This window comes from Mytilus californianus, unplaced genomic scaffold (assembly GCF_021869535.1).
Source record: "Mytilus californianus isolate M0D057914Y unplaced genomic scaffold, xbMytCali1.0.p SCAF_8, whole genome shotgun sequence".
In the NCBI taxonomy this organism is placed as follows: domain Eukaryota; kingdom Metazoa; phylum Mollusca; class Bivalvia; order Mytilida; family Mytilidae; genus Mytilus; species Mytilus californianus.
The window spans coordinates 75,689,262-75,716,800 of NW_026262734.1; the positions used below are offsets into that span (position 1 = coordinate 75,689,262).

The 27,539-nt window shown below is 32.2% G+C and overlaps 1 protein-coding gene across 1 annotated transcript; it reads right to left on the reverse strand.

The window, feature by feature from the left end:
• Positions 1–60: 60 nt before the first annotated feature.
• On the reverse strand, positions 61–23,944 carry LOC127712852 (uncharacterized). Its single transcript, XM_052219458.1, has 4 exons — positions 23,244–23,944; positions 15,214–15,459; positions 5,694–5,911; positions 61–300 (listed from the first exon to the last, which is right to left on the reverse strand). Exons 1-4 carry the CDS (start codon positions 23,866–23,868, stop codon positions 61–63), a joined length of 1,329 nt encoding a protein of 442 aa, XP_052075418.1. The 5' UTR covers positions 23,869–23,944.
• Positions 23,945–27,539: the final 3,595 nt, after the last annotated feature.

Here is a 27,539-nt window from a genome sequence, read left to right on the forward strand (position 1 = left end):
CAATCCCTTATTACTGAACCCCACTTCATGTCACCTCAATATTTTTTTTCATTATCTATATCAGATGAAAATTTTTAAGTAATACTTGCCCTTGATATTTTTAGGTATAGGGTCATTCTGTTGTATTTCAAGTGACATCATTCTTTCTGTTACTTCTACAAGCTGTTCTTCGACAGCTACAATTCTGTTTTGCATTTGTATATCATGTAGACTATCTGACTTTTGTGATTCAAAAATCTGCATTTCCCTCAATTCAATAATTTCTCCATTGAACGATCCACCACCAAGTCGATGCAAAGCCTAAAATAATATTTATTCTTATTTGGAAGGAACAAAATCACAGATATCTTGAAATTCAGTATTTAAGGTGACAATCTTGGCTCAAAGAAAGTTTAATATCGTTTTTTTTTTTAATGTCAATCATTGGGATGGCCAACTCGGCAACTGATTACTATAATTGCCTTTTTATTTATTTAGTCTTAAGGGATTAAAATCGGGATAATATATAAAATGTCCGGCTGGCTAAAAATAATTTTGGAAGCCCTGGTTTTGAGGTAGGTGTTGTTTCATTTTCTATTCCATTGCATTATTTGCACATTTGTGGATTTTAGCAAGTCAACATGGCGGCTCACTCCTTAGTTACGACATGTCAACTCTGGATTTGACAGTAAATAGTAGCCAACGAAAAAAAATATGTTTGGGTTAAGAATTATGAGAATTGAACACATTTTTTCTAGTGCTTATTTAGGAAATAATTCATGTAAGACTTAGATTTTTTTTTAAATTTGTAGCTTTTATCTTACAGGGGGCAAAATAGAACAGCCATACACACAGCAATCTTACCTTCGCTTCAGTTTTTAAATAACAGTATTTGTCTTATTAGAATCGAAATAATCCATGGAAGCCATAGATTTGTTGGACATTTACTCATGGCCTGGGCCGTGATATTCAAATTTTATCCTGAGCGTTGGCTGTTCTATTTTGCCCCCTGTAAGATAAAAGCTACAAATTTCAAATAAATCTAAGTCTTACATGAATTATTTCTTAAATAAGCACTAGAAAAAATGTGTAAATTCTCATAGTTCTTAATTTTATCCTGAGCGTTAGCGAGGGATAAAATTAATGAATATCACAGCCCAGGCCATGTGTAAATGTCCAACAAATCTATGGCTTCCATGAATTATTTCTTGAATAAAAGTTAAACTTTTAAGATTTATCATTTCATTCTATAACATTACTAATATAAGTATACATTGAATAAGAGGAGATATGGGGTATATGTCCCCTGTGCTGTATAAATGAGGAATTAAATTGGGTGTCACAATGTGTCATTGTGGTACAAAATTCAAAATATGGTAAAAGTCCCATAAAATCTATTAAATCAAAATGACAGTATCAGTACATTGGTCAACTACACACAATGGCACACATTCCTATTAAGTATTAGAACTTTCTGTCAAATGGACTCAGATGAGTTGTGTTCTCAAGGTTACAATACTATAAAAAATAGTCAAAGTTCCATAATTTCTGTAAAAATTGTTGGATTCAAATGACATATAATATGGTCAACTTAACATGATGGCAATCATGCAGTCCTACCAAATATGAGGTTTCTGTGAAGGAGTCTCAGAAAAGCTAAATCACAAAGCGCTATTGTCATGATACTCCTAAAAATGGTCAAAGTCCCTTAACTCCTTTAATAAAATGCTCCGCAGGGCACAGCTTCATACGACTTCAGAGGTCAAATCCTGAACAGTTCCGGAAAGTATGGACACAATATTTAAGCTTGATACAGCTCTGAATTTGGATTGTGATTAAATATTTGACACAGCATAGGTTTCTGACACAGAATGAATGTAGTCTTAAAAATTTGGAAGCAGACATTTACCTATTATGGTCCAATATTCAAAATCTAAATATATGCATGGTAAGATTTAGCATATCAAAGAACCCCAAGAATTCAATTTTTTTTTAAATCAAAGTAAGTTTAATTGTGGACTCTTTGGATCTTGATGTGGACCAATTTGAAATCTGGGCCCAAAATAAAACAATCTATATACACCGTTAGATTTTAAGCATATCAAAGAACACCAATAATTAAATGTTTGATGAAATCAAACAAAGTTTAGTTTTGGACCTTTTGGACCTCAATGTCATGAATGTGAACCATTTTAAAAACAGGGCACAATATTAAAAATCTCAGTATATTAAAGAACCCCATGAATTCAAGACTTTGAATCAAACCCCATTAAAATTGGTCAAGAAATAAGCAATTTACATAAAGTATTAGAAAAGTAATTTTTTTTGCCCCTAATTCCTTAAGGGTAAGGGCCATAACCCTCAACCTTCCTTTTTTGGTATGGAACCTTGTGATACAATTTCATAGAGATCCACAGACTTATACTGAAGTAAATGTCCGGAAACTAATAAATCCTTGTTTTTTGGCCCCTAAATCCTAAACAATTTGGGTCAAAACCCCCAAAATCAATCCCAACCTTCCTTTTTTGGTATGGAACCTTGTGGTACAATTTCATAGAGATCCGTACACTTATACACAAGTTATTGTCCTGAAATAAGAAAAATGCTTGTTTTGGCCCTTAATTCCTAAACAGCTAGGACAATAACCCATAAAATCAATCCAAACCTTCCTTTTTTTGGTATGGAACCTTGTGGTACAATTTCATAGAGATCCATACACTTATACACAAGTTATTGTCCTGAAACAAGAAAAATGCTTGTTTTTGGCCCCTAATTCCTAAACAGTTTGGACAATTACCACCAAAATCAATGCCAACCTTCCTTTTGTGGTATGGAACCTTGTGGTACAATTTCATAGAGATCCATACATTTATACTCAAGTTATTGTCTGGAAACCAAATGTCTTTGGACAACAACAACGACATCGCCATACCATTATACGGCGGCAAATTTTTCAGATGTATAAAAATGGATAATTCAAAATGACGGCACTATATGTTCAACTACACATGATTGCAAACAATCCTACCAAGTATGAGAACTTTCTATAAAATGGAATCAGAGGAGTTGAGTTCACAAGGTGTCATCTGTTACAAATCTACCAGTATAAAATCAACGGTCACTGTCCCTTTACTCCCGTAAAAATTGTCAAATCATACTGCCAAATCAGCAAGGGCAAGTAAATATGACAACAAATAATCCTACAAGGTATGAAAGCTTTACATACTTTATGTCAAACAGTTTCTGAGTATTGATGAGTTTCTGGACTAACAGTATAATGGACAGACCATAATATCATATCCACTGTGGCATGGTGGGTTGGTGTCATTATGTCATTTATAGAGGTCAACATACAGTCTTCATCGGCAGTCATACCACAACTCCTTATCTTTATACTTGACAATAGACAGGTCTCTTGTCAGTACATCAAGCACTAAATCTCATTCTAACTGTGAGTGAACTAACAAAAGTATATATACCCCTCATACCCATATACCCAATATAAAGTATATTTACATGACTAAGTCTATAAAAATTTACAAAAATTGAAACTGAGGAAAAACAGTGTTTCTTTCAACATGTATTAAAGAGGTAATACTATTATTTTTTGCACATCCTCATCTACCAGTACTTATAATTTTCTACACATGTGTAAAAATGTATAACAAAAATACCAATTTTCAAGGCAAATTTAAAAAGGGGAAGTCCATAAAAACTGAAAAAATCAAAAGCTATCAATCAACAGAACAATTGAAAAACAACTGCCATATTTCTGACTTTGTACAGGCATTTTCCAAAAAAAAAATGGTGGGTTCAACCTGGTTTTGTAGCTAGCTAAACCTCCCACTCGTATGACAGTTATTTATAGTTCTGTTATATTGACAAAATTGGATAAGCAACCCAAACAGACATAATAACTTAATGATAATAGAATTTCAATAAATCAAAAATCATTGAAGTTTCATCAATAGTTGTTATTTTGAAGTAAGTAAGTTTGATTATCTCCCCTATAATATATGGGACCTGGATTATGTTATATTTATTAAGGCACATCCTCAGGTAGTATTCTACTTCTGTGCACATATTCATCAGTATCGGTCTGGTGGTTTAGGAATGTATGCACGTACAAAAGTCTTTTATCACATATTGCAATATTGAAGAAAATTCAATTATCTCCCCTATTACGTGGAGGACAGGAATAATATTCCTTAAGGCCAAGTAAATGTAATTGAAATCATTTAGCAGAATAGGAATAAAAAATATGTCATGAGATACAATAGTTGTCTTCCTTACTCAAGGAAATGAAAAAAAAAATAAGTTAGAGAATGGAAACTAAAAATTTTGCAATTTTTCCATTTATAAAGGGGCATAACTCTAGAACGGTTAAAGTGAGGCCACCAAAATTCAAATTTGATCTGTGTTTTGTGGTAATAAGCATTGTGTATAAGTTTCATAACATTTGGTTGAGGCAAACTTAAGTAAGAGAACGGAAACCAATTTTGGGAAGTATGGACGAATGGACGTACGTACAGACGTACAAGGGTAAAACTTAATGCCCCCTCCGCTACGGCGGGGGCATAATAAATGGGAAATGTGTCTATGGGATGATGCCCTCGCTTGCATATAATGTTATAAAGGGAAATTACTCAAGAACGATAAAAGTGACGCCACCAAAATTCAAAATTGATCTGAGTTTTGTGGTAATAAGCATTGTGTTTAAGTTTCATAACGTTTGGTTGAGGCAAACTTAAGTTAGAGAATGGAAATGAAAAATTCAGCAAATTTTCCATTTGTAAAGAGTCAAAACTCTAGAACAGAAAAAGTGATGCCACCAAAAATCAAATTTGATCTGTGTTTTGTGGTAATAAGCACTGTGTATAAGTTTCATAACATTTGGTTGAGGCAAACTTAAGTTAGAGAACAGAAACCAATTTTGGAACATACGGACGTACAGACGGACAAGGGTAAAACTTAATGCCCCCTCCGCTATGGCGGGGACATAAAAATTCAGACTCGTAAGTGACAGATGATTTTGGCCGTTTATTTTATTTTACTTTAATGTGTCAATTTAAATCTGAAGACATAAATTCGATTATAAATCTGGGCATGATAATTTCTTTGAAGAGGGTCATAATACCATTTTGGACATGCCTGATAGTTAACATGACTGTACCACTTAAAGAAATATAGATTAAAGACTCAAATGGCCAGGTTGCCCAAAATGTTTTAAACACTGGAAAATGTTATATACTGAACATTAAATATTTGAAATATGAAATGTAAAAATTCTTCAAACAATTCCTTTATAGCAGGTGCACAACTTTAACATATGTGCAATCTTTCTATGAAGTTTGAAGGATCTGGGTCGAGACCTCTATGAGAAGTTGATTACACAAAATTTGTACCCTCTTTCATATACCCAAGTCTGGAAAAATGAAAATAAAATTTCCCAAACAATATATTTGCATAATAGCAGATGAACAACTTCAACACATGGGCTATGTTAACTAAAAAGGTTTTATGTTTTTTTTTTCCTTGATGGGAGCATTAAATTTGTCAAAAATAAAGTTGATAACTTATGGTTCAGTTTATTTTCTAAAAATGATATAAATATCTCTTACATTACGATAATGGTGCAAATATTTTTATATAAATAAAACTCCCATTTGTATTTATTTTCAAATCCAGTAAATTGTAGTGCCTTTTGAATATACCTGTGCTATATCTTCCCAGTAAATATTGAAATGATCCTCCTCAATTATAAAACTGTCCATGTGAGCAATTTTATTTCTGTAATAATGTATCCTGGATAGATCATCACCAACACTGACTTGTGTAGGAAAGGGAAGTTCACTGCTGATGTGAATGTCTGTCAGATTTCTGATCAAATTTATCATAAGTGTAATGTCGTACTTTTCAGATGATGGTTTACCTGTAAACATAGAAAAACGTCATTACTGAATTATTTTTGTAAAATTCCATTTTAAATCTTATCTGCCTTTCATGTTTAAATGTTTAGGAAAAAGATTTTCTTATCAAGTCATGAACCTATATGCTACTTAATAATGTTTCTAAATGATCAGTTAAGACTAATGAAGTATTATGTTGTGCCATAACTTTATATCCACTACTTTCTACGAAAGTCACTTTTTTACAGTCTTAAAATATTTATTTGTTTCTACAAAGTTGGACCCGCTTTATTAAAAAAAAAAAAAAACAATTTTTAGCTTTTAGTTGTAGCTTGTATAAATTGACATGACATGTTGTACTGATGCACTACGGTTCCAGGTTAGGGGTAGGGTTTGGTGCCAGCAAACACGTTTCTGTATGTGCCTGTCCCAAGTCAGGAGCCTGTAATTGAGTGGTTGTCATTTTTTTCTGTTTCTCATAATTATTTTTCGTTTATTGTTTGTTGTTGTGTTGTGCCGTTACACCACTGTCCCAGGTTTGGGAAGAGTTGTCGCCTTCAAACATGTTTAACTCCGCCACATTCTGTATGTGCTTGTTCCCAAGTCAGGAGCCTGTAATTCAGTGGTTGTTGTTTGTTGCTGTATATCATATTTGTTCTATGTTCATTATTTTGTACATAAATCAGGCTGTTAGTTTACTCATTTGAATTGTATTATATTTGCCCTTTCAGGGCCTTTTATAGCTTACTATGAGGTATGGGTTTTGCTCATTGTTAAAGGCTATACGGTGACCTATAGTTGCTAACTTCTGAGTCATTTGGTCTCTGGTGGAGAGTTGTCTCATTGGCATCATACCACATCTTCTGATTTTTATATGAAATAGTTGCCCGAATTTCTTTTGAGACTTTAGCAAATAGAGATTATATATGATAAAATAAAAGAACAGAGTTCCAATGTCCCCTGCATTGCACATATTTTATTTATCCAAGGTACAGGGGCACTAACTAAAAAAAGCACTTTTTTTTTGTTCTATAAGACTTTTTATTAATATCTTAGAGAAATTAAGGCTTTAGAGCAAATGCAATGTGACCCATTATAATTAATATTACCAAGGGGCATAACCTGTTAAAAATATTTGATCAAAACTTTTTTTCGAAAGTGTCAAAGACATTGCTGATATATATAAAATTGACCTATTATATAAGTTTCATAAAATTCTGGCAAGAATTGAACTTATGAGAGCACTAACAATGCAAATTTCCATATAATCAATATTTCCAAGAGGCATAACTCTTTTAAAAGTAATTGATTGGCGCTTTCGAACTCGTCAAAGACATTGATGATAAAAACCTATAATATAAATTTCATAAAAATCTGGCAAGAATTGTACATATAAGAGTGCTCATAAGGCAATTTTCACTTTAATTCATATTTCCAAGGGGCATAACTCTTTTTAATTTTTTTGATCAGCACTGATTTTGGAACTAATTGCTAATACATGTAATATAAACCTATGATTTAATTTCAGAACATTCTGGCAAGAATTGTACACATAACAGTGCTAACAATGCAATTTTTCATATAATTAAAGTTTCCAAGGGGCATAACTCTTTTAAAAATAATTGATTAGCGCTTTCAAAATTGTCCAAGACATTGCTGATATTAACCTACGATATAAGTTTTATAAAAATCTGGAAGAGAATTGAACACATGAGAGCACTAACAATGCAATTTACTATATAATTAATGTTTCCAAGGGGCATAACTCTTTTAAAAATAATTGATCAGCACTGATTTTCTAACTCGTCCAAGACATTGCTAATATGAACCTATGATATAAGTTTCATAAAAATCTGGCAAGAATTGAACAAATGAGAGCGCTAACGATGCAATTTTCCATATAATTAATGTTTCCAATTACTGATTAATAACTCTTTTAAAAATAATTGATTTGGACTGATTTTTGAACTCGTCCAAGACATTGCCAATATAAATCTGGCAAGAAATGTACATGTGAGAGCGATAACAAGACTGGACGGATGGACGCCCAGTATTTCTATGTCCTCCGCAACACGTTGCGCGGCGGACAATTAATATGTAACCTAAGAATCTATTGATTAGAATAAAAAAAATCGACAACAAGAAACCCTATTCTGTAGAAAAAAAATGTGTTCTCCATACTTGTCAGTTTCTGTAAACAAAATTAGGAAAAAAATGTAAAAGGCAATCTGAAAACAGACCAGATAACTGATTATCTATAATTTTTTAAGTTTAAAGGTAAAACAGAAAATCAACAAATTGATAACTAATAAATGATCATTATCAAGTTTATCAATGTTGTAAATTGAAAAATTTGTTCAATGATTTTTTTTATTATTGAGAAAACTGTAACAGATGAGTTATATTTTCCCTTATCTTCTGAATTTAAAGAACTTCCCATCTCAATTTACTGGGCTATTTATAAGAGAACATGAATAGACTTCAGGGATAACTTTCTTAGATTAATAAACAACTTTCAAAAAATATATTATATATAAGAAATATTTTCATCACATATATATACTAAAAAGCTTTGAAGCCATTTATAGGAGTGGAAATTTGAGAAGGAAAATCTGTTAACTGTTATTTTCAAGTTTGAAGCCCATAATTTGGCACATTTAATTAGTGGAGCCAGACGTTAACTCAATCTGTAACTCATCATAGTAGACTCCCATACTAAAAATCAGTTCAATAATACATGTTAAGGCGTTTAGAATAAATAAAATGCTCCGCTGGGTGCAGCTTGATACGACCGCAGAGGTCGAACCCTGAACAGTTGGGGCAAGTATGGACACAACATTCAAGCTTGATACAGCACTGAATTTGGATTGTGATTAAGTATTTGACACAGCATAGGTTTCTGAATGAATGTGGTCTAAGAACTTAAAAATTTTTAATTTACCTATTCAAACCATATCATTATTATTTGCTTTTATATATAAATCAGAAATAACCAATTTAAAATGGAAAATTTTAAAGAAAAAAAAGAGGGAAAAAAATCCCCCCTCAAATTTTTTGAACCCCCTTATGATTCATCACCCCCAAACTCAATCCCAGCCTTCCCTTTGTGTTACAATGTATGGTGCCTTGCAGTACAATTTCAGAGAGATCAGTACACTTGAACACAATTTATTGTCTGGAAACTAGAAAAATGCTTGTTTTTTTGCACCTTTTTTGCCCCAAATTCCTAAACGTTTAGGGCAATTACCCCCAAACTCAAACCCAGCTTTCCCTTTGTGATATGGAACCTTGTTGTACAATTTCATAAAGATCCATACACTTACACACAAGTTATTGTCATGAAACTAGAAAAAATGCTTGTTTTTTTGCCCCTTTTTTGCCCCTAATTCCTAAAATTTTGAGGCAATTACCCCCAAAATCAATCCCAGCCTTTCCTTTGTGGTATGGTACCTTGCAGTACAATTTCAGAGAGATCAATACACTTGAACACAAGTTATTGTCTGGAAACTAGAAAAATGCTTATTTTTTGCCCCCTTTTGGCCCCTTATTCCTAAACGTTTTGGGCAATTACCCCCAAACTCAATTCCAGCTTTCCCTTTGTGATATGGAACCTTGTAGTACAATTTCAGAAAGATCCATAAACTTACACACAAGTTATTGTCATGAAACTAGAAAAATGCTTGTTTTTGCCCCTTTTTTTGCCCCTAATTCCTAAAATTTTGAGACAATTACCCCCAAAATCAATCCAAGCATTCCCTTTGTGATATGGAACCTTGTGGTACAATGTCAGAGAGATCCATAAACTAACACACAAGTTATGTCTGGAAGTTACAAAAATGCTTATTTTTGGCCCCTAATTCCTTAACTGTTGGTACCATAACCCCCAAAATCAATCCCAACCTTCCTTATGTGTTATTAAACCTTGTGGTAAAATTTCATAGAGATCCATTCACTTAAACTAAAGTTAGAGTGCGAAAACCAATGTGTCTTCGGACGACGACGACGACAACGCCAACGTCATACCAATATACGACCACAAAAATTTTTTTGCGGTCGTATAAAAATGTTGGTACATGTATAACTATTATTTTCACAAAATTTTCAAAGTTTAAAGCCTGTAATTTTGGCACAAATCAGTGGAGCCAGACATAAACTCAATCTGTAACACATCATAGTAGACTTGCATCCTAAAAATGAGCTCAATATGTGAAGGCTTTTAGAAAAAAAGTCCATATAACTGTTATTTTCACAAAATGTTCGGAACCAAACATAAATCAATCTGTAACTCATCATAGTTAAGACTCACATACTAAAAATCAGCTCAATATATGAAGGTGTTTAGAAAAAAGAGTCCGTAAAAATGCTGTTTTCATGAAATTTTCATAGTCCAAAGCCTGTAACTTCAGCAAAAATCAGTGGAGCACAACCAAACATAAACTCGATCTGTAACTCATCATAGTAGACTCACATACTAAAAATCAGCTCAATATGTGAAGATGTTTAGAAAAAATGTCTGTATAACTGTTTGTTGCAGAATGACTGAATGACAGAATGATGGAATGACGGATAAGGGTAAAACTATTTGGCACGGACAACTTTGTTGCAGGGCCATAATTGTCAGGGCCAAAAATGTGTTCTCGATACTTGTCACTTTCTGTAAACAAAATTATGAATATAATCTTGAGACCAGATAACTGATTTTTATGCCCCACCTAGGGTCATTATGTTTTTTGGTCTGTGCATCCGTTCGTCCATCTGTCTGTCCCTCCTTTCGCCCGTCCATTTGTCCGTCTATCCCACTTCAGGTTAAAGTTTTTGGTCAATGTAGTTTTTGATGGTTGAAGTCCAATCAACTTGAAACTTAGTAAACATGTTCCCTATGATATGATCTTTCTAATTTTAATGCCAAATTAGAGTTTTGACCCCAATTTCACGGTCCACTGAAAATAGAAAATGATAGTGCGAGTGGGGCATCCATGTACATGATGTACTTTAGACACATTCTTGTATATAATTTTTTAAGTTCAAAGGAAAAACAGAAAATCAACTAATTGAGAAAACTGTACATGCTGTAAGAGATCGTCATAAAATATAAGTTCCTTCATAATATAAGTTCCAAGTGGAAAAAATGTTCCGTAATATTATTTCCACTGGAACAAATGTTACAGTATTTGTTCCTTACGGAATAAAGGGTACAGAATATTTGTTCCAATAGGAACAAATGATGATGATGATGGATGGCTACTTAATGTCAAGCGGCAAATTAATATTCATATTCAGGACGAGAACATGTTAATGTGATATGAACATTAACACTGCTTTGTACTAGACTGACACACTGATCCGGATTTTTAACATGCTAGTTCACAAGGTAAAATTCTGCAGGAAGACATGTCACCTTACCCGGACATATTTTTCTGACTTTGAGCCGACCAGTCTTTGCTCTTAATCTTTAATGCTCAGGCCGTTCATTAGGAGGCAGTACCCGGTACTTTTGCCCTCCTATGCTACTGATAAGTACATGTACCAGCTGAATTTAGGAATTTTTATATTCATGGAATATATTTTAAAGTACTTACCACAAATGGGAAAAATACCAGTCAACATGAGAGATAACGAAACTCCTGAATGATGTGTGCATAGCGGAGAAGCAGCAAATAACAATTTTAAAGTCTTTGGTTTGACCCGGCCAGGGTTCAAACCCACAACCTCCTGCACTTGAGGCAAACATGCTATTACGAGGCGGTTAAACAGGAACAGATATTATGGCATTGTTTATAACAAAGTTTTTGACAAAATTTTCTTTCAACATTGTTCCTATTAAAATTTGTTTTTTTTGTGTGTTTGACAAATAAAAACTGGAAAATGACTAGTTTAAATTAAGGCCTTCTTTAATGTATTCTGTAACTAATCAAAAACACAAAAAAAAATGCAAATTTCAATAGGAACAATATTAAGGATGTATTCTTCTGACGTTTCAGTCTCGTTGAAATCTTGTTCTGGGATTATTTCCAATACATGTGATACAAGTGGAAAATATCAATGAATTTAAAAAGTGTTATAATCAAACTCAACTCTATGAAAAAATTGTGTATTTACAATAAGTAGTTTTTGAGTAATAAATTTTTCAAATTTTATTACCAATCAAGTCAGTCTTTTTAAACAAAATTTTGAGAAAATGGGTGAGGGGTACAAGAAATGATTTTACCAGAAACATATACATCCCATATCACTTTTTTCTTTTCAAATTTCTTAGATATGTTTTTTTTCGATCATTTATAACAAAGAAGTTGAAATAATATGTATTTTGTTCTTAAAACGGAGAAAAATCTCAAATTTACATAATTGACAGCATGGTAAATTTGACACGAAAAAGCATCAAAATATGATAAAACTTTCTTATATTAACACCTACCTATAGTTTTTTTTAAGTTTAATTTATTCAGATTGGTCCACTTCATCTTTATTGAAAGTATGAAAAAAAGTTTAATTGTGGAACTGTGATTTTTTTCACGATAATAGCCCAAAAATGGGTAAAAATTGATGGAAAATGGGAAAATCATCAAAATTGGGTCTTCAAAGGGCCGTAGCAAAAAAAGAAGTGCACCACCATATTATTTTTTCTTCACTAATTATTTTTTTACAGTCATATAAACCCAAAAAATCAGGTTAAGAAAAAAAGTTTAATTCTAGAAATGTTTGGCTCCTCAGAGGTGTACAACAATTTTGTCAGAATTTTCATGATTAAATCTGTGTATATGTTGTGTACAAGTTATCATTTTGTACAAATTATAATTTGTACCAAAAAATTGTACAAATTACAATTTGTATTTTGACTTTGTACAAATTGTAATTTGTACAAAAAGTGCTTGTGCAAATTACAATTTGTACAAAATTTGACTAAAATTCACTTATAACTTGTACAATAATTTATAGTATTTATTTTGTTATAAAAATGCATTGATACATACTATAGAATTTTTATTCAATGACTACACAATAAACCTTATTTACAAAATACAAAAATAGATCAGTATCATTTGATTGAGCATGTGAGTGAATTATGGCTTTGGTAATTGCACAACATCTTTTGCTTTTTGCATTTACATTCAGAAGTGGTGCATCCCCCTTTGTATTTACATGACAGAAACCCCTGACCACCGGTTTTTGAAAGCTTCTAAACTGCTTCACGTAGCGAAAGTTGAAGCTCAGAAACTGTTTCGGCGAATAAAGATGTGTCTTTAACAGCTTCAATTTGATTTCTCGACAAATATCCTGTTAAAATTCCTACAGCTGTTTCAATGCGGTATCCAAGTTCTCCAGATTCAATAATTACACTTAAGATATTTCGAGGATCAGTTGGGGCACGATCATATTGAGGAATTAGTATAATGACATTATCCCCCACTGCAAGTTCTGATTATTTCTGTTTTGGCTTGGATCTGTAGGCCAGACAGCGCATGCTTCCTGGCACATTTGATTGGTGTTTTAACGTCAGCGTCATCCTGATTGTCACTAGGGCCAATTTCTATTGTACTATCACATTGTCACTGGGGCCAATTTCTACTTTACTATTAGAATTGTCACTGGTGCCAATTTTTATACACCCGTCAAATTTTTGACGGGACGTATTATGGTATAAAAATGTCCGGCGTCCGTACGTCTGTCTTTCTGTCCGTCTGTCTGTCCGTCTGTCCGTCCGGCTTAAACATGTCGCACCGTAACTTGAGAATGACTTATCCAAATTTCATGAAACTTAACATAGTTGTTTCTTATGATGGTCAAACGATCTGTATACTTTTTGGTGAAAATAAGATTAAAACTTTTTGAGTTACGGGACTTAGTAACTAAAACAGGTGTGTGTTTTTTTTCACATGTCGCGCCGTATCTCAAAAACAATTTATTATTATTGCTTAAAACTTTACACACTTCTTAGTTATATTAATCTTAAGATCTGCATACTTTTTGGTGATGATTCAAAATTTTATTTTAGAGATATTGAGTATTTTGTTAAAAAAGGGGGAGGGGTTTTTCACATGTCGCGCCGTATCTCAAAAACAGTTTATGATTATTGCTTAAAACTTTACACACTTCTTAGTTATATTAACCTTAAGATCTGTATACTTTTTGGTGATGATTCAAAATTTTATTTTTTGAGTTATTGAGTATTTTGTAAAAAAAGGGGGAGGGGTTTTTCACATGTCGCTCCGTATCTCAAAAACGATTTATGATTATTGCTTAAAATTTTACACACTTCTTAGTTATATTAATCTAAAGATCTGTATACTTTTTGGTTTTGATTCAAAATTTAATTTTAGAGATATTGATTTTTTTGTAAAAAAAAAAAGGGGGTTTTCGCATGTCACGCGGTATGTCAGAAACTATTTATGCTTATTGCATAAAAATTCACACGCAGCTGGTTATTGTTATTCTATCACAATTGTCACTGGGGCCAATTTCTATTGTACTATCAGAATTAACTGGCATGCATGTATCAATTACATTTCCTGTCTCCATCCGGGTTCTTTTGTATTTTGTAAATAGGGTTTATTGTGTGGTCATTGAATAGCAATTCTGTAGTGTGTATCAATGCTTTTTTATAACAAAATTCATACTGGAAAATATTGTACAAGTTATAAGTGAATTTTAGTCAAATTTTGTACAAATTGTAATTTGTACAAGCACTTTTTGTACAAATTACAATTTGTACAAAGTCAAAATACAAATTATAATTTGTACAATTTTTTGGTACAAATTATAATTTGTACAAAATGATAACTTGTACACAACATATATATACTGAAAATATATTATTGATATATTGAGTAAATAAAGCATCACATGCAGTTTTGTGAGTTGATTACATGTATTTTCATCTACTTAGAAGAAACTTTTGGCTTCAGGTAAATTATTCAACATGTTCAATGGGTGATGGATTTCTCTTAGAAGAAATTTTGAAGGTCCCAGTGAATAAACTATACAGAGAACAATAGCTATTGTATTTATTCAATGGGACAATTGAACTGACAAAAATTTAAATACCTTGACCAAGAGGAGATGACTATGTTGAAGAGTTTCATTTAGTTCACAATAATTCATGTTAATATTACTTCTTTTTTCAAAATTTTTCACTTCTAAATTTTGTTTCAAATATTTGTAAATATATAAATTACTATAATTGTTTATTTTTTCCTGTTTATGTTAATAACTTGAATCTTCAAATTGTTTTAGGAAAGAAATTTATGAATTTTGGTAGTTTGTGTCACTTTAATACATTGTATTTATATCTAACTACTACGCTTTTTATCAACAAATATTTTCAAACCTTTTGGAGGAAATAACAATGTCCACTGGTGCTGATTTATTCTGTTTTTCCTTAGAAGATCTCTCAGCTTACCACTACTTCTGTTGAGAGTTTCTTGTAAGCAGTCAGGATGGAACTCTGTGTCAAACTTGAGTCGAACTATACGTTGTGAGATTTTTAGTATTAGAAGACATATTTTAATATAATTTGATTCTTCACTAGGTATTTCTGTTGCCATGGTATCAAGTAAATGAGTTGTCGATGAATCTGAAAATGATATATATATTAATATATTCTTCACAAGTTTCATATGTTTTAGACTCTGTAATTATACCATCATATTATTTCCTCTCATTGGTATCCATAATATAACTGGTCAATGTCCTCTTAAAAGATTTTGATCCTAATACCAAATTATTAGGTTTCCTTACTTCTTGCAAACATGTTGTTAAACCATAACCTCAATTCTATATAAACTGTCACAGAGATATGTCTCGCCTGTCGACATCAAATTAAAAAAAAAAAACAATCTGATGGACAACAACATTGCTTATTAATTCAGTCACTGGACCATGATCTAGTGGGCACTGGGCCTGAAAATGGTCGACAAACTGAGATGTACAGACAGTAATGTAACTTTATACAAAATATCCTTGTAAGTAGATCCTATCAATCTAACTTAAGTAAAACACTTAACATTGAAAATTGCAAATTAATTCAAAGTCACTGGACCATGTCCAATAGAGCAGGGCCTCAAAATAGTCACCAGGCTGATACGTACTGATAGTAATGCAACTTTATACAAAATATCATTGATCATTGATCTATCACAAGTAGATCCTATCAAACTAACTCAAGCAGAAAACTTAACATTGAAAATTGCTAACTTTATATTCAAAGTCACATGACCATATCCAAGCTAGGGGGCAGTGCCTCAAAATAGTCTTCAAACTGATATGTACTGATAGTAATGTGACTTCATACAAAATATCATTGTCTATCACAAGCAGTTCCTATCAAACTGACTTAAGCAAAAAACTTAACATTAAAAAATGCTTATTAGTTGAAAGTAGCTTGACCATGACCTAGGGGGCAGGGCCTCGAAATACCGGTAGTCATCAAACTGATATGAACTGAGAGTTATGCAACTTCATACAAAATATCATTGATCTTTCAAACTAACTTAAACAGAAAACTTAACATTGAAAATTGCTAATTAATTCAAAGACATAAAATTCCATTATATTGACAACAATGTGTGAACAAAACAAACAGACATAATAGGTAAAAATGTCAAAAATAGGGGTACAGCAGTCAACATTGTGTTATAATCTGAATCACTATAAAAACAAGCATTCTGAGAGTATTGCATGGCAATTAATACATAGTCCCCTACCGGTTAAAATTTCATTATACTGGAACAGAATGCTAACTTGATCTATAACTTGTCATGGTGTAAACTAATTAACAAACATCAAGTCAATATCTTCAAGCATGATGAAAAAAGGTGTGGAAACTGATAATTTGAGTGAATTTTCCAAGTCCAAGGACCATAACTCTGCACAAAATAAACAGACCGGAACAAAATTCATACTTGATCTGTAACTTGTCATTATAAAACTACATACCAATTATCAAATCAATATCTTCAAGCATGACCAAAAAAAAAGGTGGAAAACTGATTATTAGGATGAATTTTCTAAGTCCAAGGACCATAACTCTGCACAAAATCATCAGACCAGAACAAAATTCAAACTTGATCTGTAACATGTCATGATAACACTTATATATACCAATTATCAAATCAATATCTTCAAGTACGAAGAAAAAAAGTGTGGAAACTGAATATTTGAGTGAATTTACTAAGTCCATGGACCATAACTTTGGACAAAATCATCAGAACGAAAACAAAATTTGAACTTGATATGTAACTTGTCATGATGAAAATATATACCAAATGTCAAATCAATATCTTCAAGCATGAAGAAAAAAAGTGTGGAAAACTGATTTGCCGTATTGACGGATGGACAGACAGACTATTAAAACGTTTAAACCAGCTGCATTTGTTTGCACCTGTCCTAAGTCAGGAACCTGATGTTCAGTGGTTGTCGTTTGTTGATGCGTTCATAAGTGTTTCATGTTTCTTGTTTTTTATATAGATTAGACCGTTGGTCTTCCTGTTTGAATGGTTTTACACTAGTCATTTTCAGGGCTTGTTATAGCTTGCTGTTCGGTGTGAGCCAAGGCTCTGTGTTGAAGGTTGAAGGCCGTACTTTGACCTATAATGGTTTACTTTTACAAATTGTGACTTGGATGGAGAGTTGTCTTATTGGCACTCATATCACATCTTCTCATATCAACAGACAGGCTTTTCAACTCTTTACACTGAACTTTCACACAATCTTATCAAACAAAAGTTTTCTTATTTGATTAAACAGTCATTTAGTAAATCTGAATGCAAATATATTTGCTGCAACTCATTTAAAGCCTTCTTCTCTAATGAGAATGGTAATTATGCTAGATATACTTACTGGAGGTGTGATGAGATGAATGAAGCTGTTTATTTTCTCTGATAATATTCATGTACTTTTCAGCAATAAAGTTTATCAACAGGTTGTAGGTATTCCTATGGGCACAAATTGCACCCCTATAATAGCAGACTTGTTCTTGTACTGTTATGAATTACAGTTTATGACCAAACTCAGTAAAGACCCATCTTAATTGCATTTAATTGATAAATTCAACAACACTTCCGGTTATCTTGATATTTTTTCGTTAAATAATCCAGAATTTTCTAAATATACTGCCCAAATTTACCCAAAGGAACTTACTATGAATAAATTAAATTTAAACGATAATAACTGGCCTTTGCCTAGATTAAGATATTTCAGTTTTACACTGGAAACTTTACACTAAAATTTACGACAAAAGGGACGATTTTTCGTTCCCTATTGATAATTTTCGTTTTTTGGATGGTTATGGTCCTTTGGCACCATCTTAAGGTGTTCATATATCACAACTTGTTTGCTATGCCTGTGTCTGTTGTGGCGTTTTGGATTTCAATGAACGTAATCTATGTATTACTGGTAAATAATTAAGTCAGGGATTTCGTTACCACAAATTACTTAAAACATTTACTAAATTCTTCCATAGATATAAAGATTTGGTTTGGAAGTTTGGTTGTACCTGTAGAAAACTTATTTCAAACGGGATAGCACATCCTAATTTTTATGGTGATGTTGTTTACCGAGCCAGGAAAATTTAGATAAGATCCGGGAAAACTTAAAATCAAATTAACTTATTCTAAAACATGTAAAAGGTTACCAATTCAACACTATAATTAGATCTTTGAATATTGTTTATATTGATACAAATATTGATTTTATTATCAGTAAATTAAAATCAAACTAAATATTATTCTTATATACATATGCACATTCATGGCTCTACAATCTGTCAATACCTTAATCTTGGCATTGCACAAGATCATGTTTTTCTCTGACTGTTAATGAGGTCTTTACACTAAATCCATTGGATGTTAGATCTGTACTGATTGATATTTTAGTCTTAGATGCATGATATTTTTATTAGTTTTATTGGCTTTGAACTAGCTGTCAGTAACATGAGTAACTTCGAGTACTCTCAGATCTGTACTTAAGTGTCTTTTTGTTGTGGTGATGTATAAGTACCCTGTCTCTTCCACTCTGTGTTTTTGTTAGATGTATTTCTGCTTTGTATCCATCTGATGAGTTAAGCCCTTTTCAACTGAATTTTATAGTTTGTTCTTATGTTGTACTGTTACACTATACTGTCCCAGGTTAGGGAAGGTTGGCGTCTTCAAACTAGTTTAACCCGCCACATTCTGTATGTGCCTGTCCCAAATCAGGAGCCTGTAATTCAGTGGTTGTCATTTGTTGCTGTATATCATATTTGTTTTTCATTCATTATTTTGTACATAGATTAGGCCATTACTTTCCTCATTTGAATTGATCGAATTATATTTGCCACTTTCGGGGCCTTTTAAAGCTTACTATGAGGTATGGGTTTTGCTCATTGTTGAAGGCAGTATGGTGACCTATAGTTGTTAATTTCTGTGTCATTTATTCTCTTGTGGAGAGTTGTCTCATTGGCAATCATACCACATCTTCTTATTTTCAGACTTAATAAAATATATTAAAGTAAATCTATATCCATTAAAATAATATCAGAAAATACAGATTTGTCTTAATGTTTGCAAATTTTCCGATATGGCATCAACTTTATTAAGCAAATATCAACATTGCACCATCCATAATCACGGTATTTGTTCAGTTGGATAATCAGCTTCAACATGGAGCTCCATAAGGCATGGTAGGGTACCCTTTATTTCAAAAGGTTGCATTTAAAAATTGTTTTACTTAGGTAACCAGGTCACCTTTAAGCACAGGTAAACAAGAGGCTCTCAAGAGCCTGAATTGCTCACCTGTATTTCAGAGGAGAAGATTTTTAAATGTTAGTAAACTTGATGAACAAATTGTGTAAAATTGTCTTTAAAGGGCAATAACTCCTTAAGGGGTCAATTGACAATTATGGCCATATTAACTTTTTGTATTTCTTACTTTGCTGAACATTATTGCTGCTTACAGTTTATATATATCTATAATAATATTCAAAATAATAACAAAAAACTGCAAAATTTTGTAAAAACTACCAATTCGGTGGCAGCAACCCAACAATGGGTTGTTCAATTCGTCTGATAATTTAAAGGCCGATAGATCTTGACCAATTAAACAATTTTACCCCATGTCACATTTGCTCTAAAAGATTAGAATTTGAGATATAAGATAAAAACTGCATTTGACCCTTATGTTCTAATTTTAGCCATGGCGGCCATGTTTGTTGAAGAATACAAAATTCTGATACAATTTATAAACAAGATACCCTAAGGAACATTAAGTTAAAGTTTGAAGGTAATTGGCCCAGTAGTTTCAGAGGAGAAGATTTTTAAATGTTAGCAAACTTGATGAACAAATTGTGTAAAATTGTCTTTAAAGGGCAATAACTCCTTAAGGGGGTCAATTGACAATTACGGTCATATTAACTTTTTTTATAGATCTTACTTTGCTGAACATTATTGCTGCTTACAGTTTATATATATCTATAATAATATTCAAAATAATAACAAAAAACTGCCAAATTTAGTTAAAACTACCAATTCGGTGGCAGCAACCCAACAATGGATTGTTCGATTCATCTTAAAATTTCAGGGCCGATAGATCTTGACCAATTAAACAATTTTACCCCGTGTCACATTTGCTCTAAAAGATTTAGTTTTTGAGGTATAAGCCAAAATCTGCATTTGACCCTTATGTTCTATTTTTAGCCATGGCGGCCATGTTTGTCAATGGATACCAACTTCGGATAAAATTTATAAACAAGATACCCTAAGGAACATTTAGTTAAAGTTTGAAGGTAATTGGCCCAGTAGTTTCAGAGGAGAAGATTTTTGAAATAGTTTACGACGACAGACGACGACGGACGCCAAGTGATGGCATAAGCTCACATGGGGCCCTTCAGGCCTCGGTGAGCTAAAAAGGTCATTAAAAAACCTTTTAAGCACCATAAGTCTTGAACATTTTTAAAGGTCACAAGTCCTCTTAAATGAGATGCCAGGTAAGCAAAGTCGCTGTCAAAACCCCCTAAGATCGTTTATATTTCACCGTCACCAGCATGACCAGGGTATATACCCTTTCTGTCATGGTATTTGCAATAACTTATATGCCTTTTTTACCCTTCAAGGAGGCGCTTGATCAGTGTTTTATTAAATAAAATTGTTTCTATCCATCATCAGATATATAATTATGTTATTAATCGAAAATTTTTAAGGATTTGTGATTCGTTAAAACTTGATCACATGTACATTTGTATTCACTCTGTTTGCACACCAATAATGTTGTGTTTATCTTTTCATTAGGTTAAAAAACAGCATATTGCACAGGGCATATAGCATGTTACTAAAAATACATTCTAGAATTCCCAACTAATACATTGTTCATGCAATAGTTGTTGATTAATAATATAACAATTGTAGCCTTTGGTTGAGGTAAATACTTGTATTACAGGGCGCCGAAAACGGGACTCTTGAGGTTTTGTACTCGAAATTCAATTTTGTCAGGACAAAAGTGAGTTTTGTTCAACAAAAATGAGTTCAGTTTACCAACATTTGTAGCATACTACAGTGGACAAAAGTAACTTTTGTCATGACAAAATTCATTTTTGTATCACAGACTTTACTTGTTACCTAACTTTAAAAATTGGTCAACAAAAGTCAATTTTGTAGGCAAATTAGTTTAGTTTGGATTCTGTCAACTAATTTGCATACAAAGCTGAGATTTTGTCACAAAATTCAATTTTGTGTTTATTTTTGTGTAGACAAAATTGAGTTTTGTTAAATTTTCACTTCTGTTTTAACAAAACTCAATTTTATCTACACAAAAATAAACACAAAATTGAATTTTGTCTCACAAAATTGAGTTTTGTATTACAACAAAATTGAATTTTGTCTCACAAAATTGAGTTTTGTCTCACAACAAAATTGAGTTTTGTCTCACAACAACATTGAATTTTGTCTAACACAATTGAATTTTGTCTCACAAAATTTAACTTTGTGTTTTAATTTCCATATCAGGTAACAAAAGTCAATTTTGTATGCAAATAAGTTTATATTTGCATACCTATTTGACAAAATTGAATTTTGTCTACAAAAAAGAATTTTGTCATTACAAAATTGAAGTTCTCATAAAACAAGTCTGTATCACATACTATTAGTTTTGTAAAACAAAAATGATTTTATTATGACGGAATTGAATTTTATGTACACAAAATTGATTTTGATTACAAAAAGTTCAAGTCCCATTCGGCACCCCTAAATATGATGTAATATCAATCAAGAGAGGTATATTGACCTCGAACTTCGTCCTCAGTCAAAATGCTTCTCTTAGGTCGATATAACCTCGTATCAACCTCATACAAAGGCTATTACTGCATGTACTGTATAATATTTTTAATCGAATACTTTTAAGGATTTGTGATTCGTCAAAACTTGATCACATGTACATTTGTATTTACTCAGTTTGCAAGCCAATACTGTTTTTGTTAGCTTTTCGTAGGTCAAAACAGCATATTGCACAGGGTATACAGCATGCTACTAAAAATAAATTCTAGAAATTCACAATTTTACATTGTTCTTGCAATAGTTGCTGATGAATAATATAACAATTGTAGCCTTTGGTTGAGGTCAATACCATGTTATATGGACCTCGTATCGACCTCATACAAAGGCTATAATTGTATAATAACATATTTATTCAGGAGGGGTATTGTCGCATTTATTAGTGTCATTGTTAAAACAATGAAGGGCTATAACTGCTGAAATGCATTTATGAAGAACCAAAAGTGAAAATCAATTATATCAAACTTGACTTCAATTTTGTCATCAGTAATAAAATATCAAATTTGAAGAGCATTGGTTATGTTGGTAGAACATATATGGTTCTTATTTTAATATGAATTGAAAAGACTGAAAATGCCATTTTTTAATTAATCAAAGGCCATAAATACTGAATGGCAAAAGGGGAAAAAATTTCAATATCAAACTTGATCTCCATTTTGTCTTATAATTAGTAACAACATATTAAAATTTGAACACTATTGGTAGAACAGTTCACATTTGATTGCAAGGAAACAACATGAACAACTTACATTGCAATTTTTCAATCAATCAAGGAGGACTATAATAATCAGAATTCCTGAACTGCAAAGGTAAAAATTGACATTATCATACTTGACCTCCATCATGTCCATTTTGCCATAAGTAACAACAATGAACATATCAAAATTAGAAAAGGAATGGTTGAATTGTTCATCAGTGATTTGTAAGTTATTGGGCAGAAACAACTGGTGCTGCAATCCCATGGTACAACCCTAAATCAATTACTGGATTTCCATTGGAAAACCTGGTTAATAAATGAAACTACAGTATTTGATTTTTAATTTCTTTATAATTTACTTACTTTTCTCTTTCAATGCATCAACATCTTCTTCAAGGGCACTCAATCTTTTTTTACAGTCTTCATCACTTTTCTTTAACCTATCAAGCCTCTCTATATACATGTTACTTGTTTCCTCATCCATGCAGCATGTTTCCAAATAAATAAACTTGTCCACAAATTCTCCTGTTTGTTTTCCTATGTAAGTCTCTAGTCTGCCTGCAATGTCCTTAAACTGTGTAAAGTGCTGTGATAATTCTGTGTCTGATACTTGTGCATTACCTCTGTGAAGAGTTTCATTTCTGAATCTTCGGATTCTTTCAAAATCATCTCCTGGTGTGACTTCTGTTGGGCAGGGAGCAGTAGAATGGTCCCATCCTTGTATAGGTGGTGGTACAAGATTCAAATTTCTTACAAGTTTATAAATAAGAGGTATATCAAAGCCTGTGTATCCATTTATCATAACATTACTTATCAATAATAATTCATCAGATCTTAATATTTTTGACAAGTACTTGTTTAAGTTGACATCATGGGATAACCTTTGAGGAGGTTCTTTAATCGTAATAAGCTCCTGGAGAATGTCTGGAAACAGTTGTTGTACTGCATGGCCTATTCTTGCATAATTTGTTGGCAATGACCCAGGCATTGCTGAGGAAGATGAACTTATTACTGAATTACGAATTTTGATCTTTTAGGTGCATTTTTATCCATTTTTACATCTATCATGTCTACAAGTATAATAAAATAAAAAAATCTTTTAAAAAATAAATCATATCAAATCAAATAATTTCATTAGTGTAAACATATCAAATGACACTGAGGGGATGGCCATTTTTTATCATAGAATGGGGCAGGGGATTTTGAAATGAATATTTTGGTTCAGGCAGAACTGAAAACAAATAATCTTGCCCAAGTAATGATAACTAGAGGCTTTAAAGAGCCTGTGTCGCTCACCTGAGTCTTCAACAATGGCCACTTTATAGTAAAAATCATCATGAAAGGAAAATAACTCTTTCAAGAGTTAACCGACAATTTCAGTCATGTAGACATATTTGTAGATCTTATGTTGCTGATAATTTTTCCTTTTTAAAGTTCCTATTTATCTATTAAAGTATTCAAAATAAAAGGCAAAAAATGCAAAAAAAAAAAGGTTAAAAATCATCATTAAAGGGCAATAACTCCAATAAAAAGTCAACTGACAATTTCGGCCATCTGGTTTATTTGTAAATCTTGTCTTACTGATCTATTGTGATATTTATAGAAAATAGGCAAAAATAGGGAAAATTGTCATTAAAGGACAACAATAACTTCAATAACATGAATAAAGAGTTAAACTTACCAATTCGGTCATTTAGACTTATTTGTAGATCTTGTCTAGCTGATCTTTTTTGCTGTTTAAGTTTCTATAGATCTTTAACAGTTTCAAGATATTAGGCAAAAATGGGAGAAATCTTCATTAAAGGGAAATAACTTCAAAAAGGAGTCAACTTACAATTTTGGACTTGTTTTACTTATTACTATATTAGTAGATCTTGTCTTGCTGATCAGTTTTGCTATTTAAAGTTTCTGTCTATCTATTGTATTGATTGTAATAGGGAAAAATTTTTAAAAATGGTAAAATTTGTCATTTAAGGGCAATAACTCCAAGAAGAAGTCATCTGACAGTTTTGATGCTAACAGACAAGAGGTAGAGCTCAACATTCTTAACATTTTTGAGCCTATCAGATCTTCTTTATCTATAGTGGTTTTTCAAAATAATAGCCAAAACTTGCATTTTAACCTTATGTTCTATTTTTGGCCATGTCGGCCATCTTGATAAGCAGGTGGGGTCATCGAACACACTTTTTAAACTAGATACCCCAATGATGATTGTGGCCAGTTGGTTTCATAGGAGATTTTGGTAAAAGTTAACAGATGACAACAACTGGCGATGGACACCAAGTGATGAGAAAAGTTTACTTTGCCCTTTGGGCCAGGTGAGCAAAAATGAATATGCTGTAACGTCAAATGCAGTCAGTTTTTGTTTTATGGGTTTCGTGCTATGGTTTAACTGAGCACATTCTTTTGTGTTTCTTTAAATGAACACATCCTTTCATTCATACTTATTTCTACAGAAAATTCACGAGCCTCACAAATTTCACCTAGAGGAGTAATGAAGTTAAAGAGAGTTGTTATTACCTGTATGTTAATCTGGAGATTCTGTATTCGTATAGTTTGCAGATTGTAGAGTTTGAAATGATTCTTTATGTGATGCAATGATATAGCATTAAAACAATCTCAATTTTCAAATTTTATCAAGAGACAAATTTTTACAAGCACTTTGAAATCAATATTTCTGAAATTGCCAGTAAATTCTCCTTATAACTAATGCTTCCTCCACCAACAAAAGAGAAAGAAAGAATGAAGGAAAGAAAGAAAGAAAGAAAGAAAGAAAGAAAGAAAGAAAGAAAGAAAGAAAGAAAGAAAAAGTAGGAACATCTGATAATGAAAAAATAAGCATAAAATTGAGAATGGAAATGGGAAATGTGTCAAAGAGACAACAACCCGACCATAGAACAGACAACAGCAGAAGGTCACCAACAGGTCTTCAATGTAGTTAGAAATTCCCGCACCCGGAGGCGTCCTTCAGCTGGCCCCTAAACAAATATATATACTAGTTCAGTGATAATGAACGCCATACTAAACTCCAAATTGTACACAAGAAACTAAAATTAAAAATAATACAAGACTAACAAAGGCTAGAGGCTCCTGACTTGGGACAGGCGCAAAAATGCGGCGGGGTTAAACATGTTTATGAGATCTCAACCCTCCCCCTATACCTCTAGCCAATGTAGAAAAGTAAACGCATAACAATACGCACATTAAAATTCAGTTCAAGAGAAGTCCGAGTCTGATGTCAGAAGATGTAACCAAAGAAAATAAACAAAATGACAATAATACATAAATAACAACAGACTACTAGCAGTTAACTGACATGCCAGCTCCAGACTTCAATTAAACTGATTGAAAGATTATGTCTTCATCATATGAATATCAGGCACAATCCTTCCCGTTAGGGGTTTAGTATCATACCATCATAACATATATGAGAAGAACATAACCTGTGTCATGCCAACAACTGGTTTTTAAATAAATGTGTTTAGTGCCGATGCAAAGACCCTATAAGTGAATCAATATTAACGCCAAAATATGCAATCTTTAATGACCTGACAACAGTATCGTAACTATATCCCTTCTTAATAAGTCTATTTAAAGGTTTTGTTAGCTTCAGAGGTGAATACTGACATTTTTGTGCTTTATAAAGAATATTTCCATAACATGCATGATCATGATGGTAATACACACATATATATATTATATGCATGATCTTAGGACAGTACTAGTGAACATTTAGGCAGGAATCTAAAAAAATAACGTGAGAAAATTATAAAAAGAGAGTTCCAATGTCCCCCACGTTGCATATATTTTATCTGTCAAAGGGCAATAACTAAAAAAAATAATTCTTTACATTTTTTTAAAAATCTTAGAGAAATAAAGGCATGAGAGCAAATGCAATGGAATTTCCAATATTTTTTTTAAATATTTCAAAAGGGCATAACAATAATTTTCAAACTTGTCCGAGACATTGCTGATATAATAAAATTGAGAATGGAAATGGGGAATGTGTCAAAGAGACAACAACCCGACCACAGAACAGACAACAGCAGAAGGCCACCAACATAAACCTATATAAAAGTTTTATAAAAAATCTAGCAAGAATTGTACATGTAAGAGCACTAACAAGACCCGACCGATGCCTGGTATTTCTATATCCCACACAACAAAAATACATGATTTCTATCATTCTACATTATTTAAAAATACTTGATATTGACAAAAATTCCTGTATTTGGTTTCAAAAGTTTTGGAATGATTACTAGTCAAAAATTGACTGTCAAAATTTATATCAAAGGTTTATAATGTCTGTTATATTTTTTTTTTGGTAAAATATTTTATTAAAAATTAGGCCGTTAGTTTTTTCAATTGAATTGTTTCATATTTTTTAAGTCGGGGCCTTTTATAGCTGACTTATAATACAGTAATGGTTTTCTTATTGTTGAAGGCTGTACGGTTGCCTATAATTGCTTACATCGATTCACTTCATTTGAACTCTGGTGGATAATTGTCTCATTGCAATCATACCACATCTCCTTATTTATATATTGATGTATTTAAACAAACTTATACTGGTTGGCAATAACAATTTCCATTAAGTTTGTACATCCAGTTACATTTGTATGTTATTTCACTGGAAATCTTTATTACATGCTGTTTAAA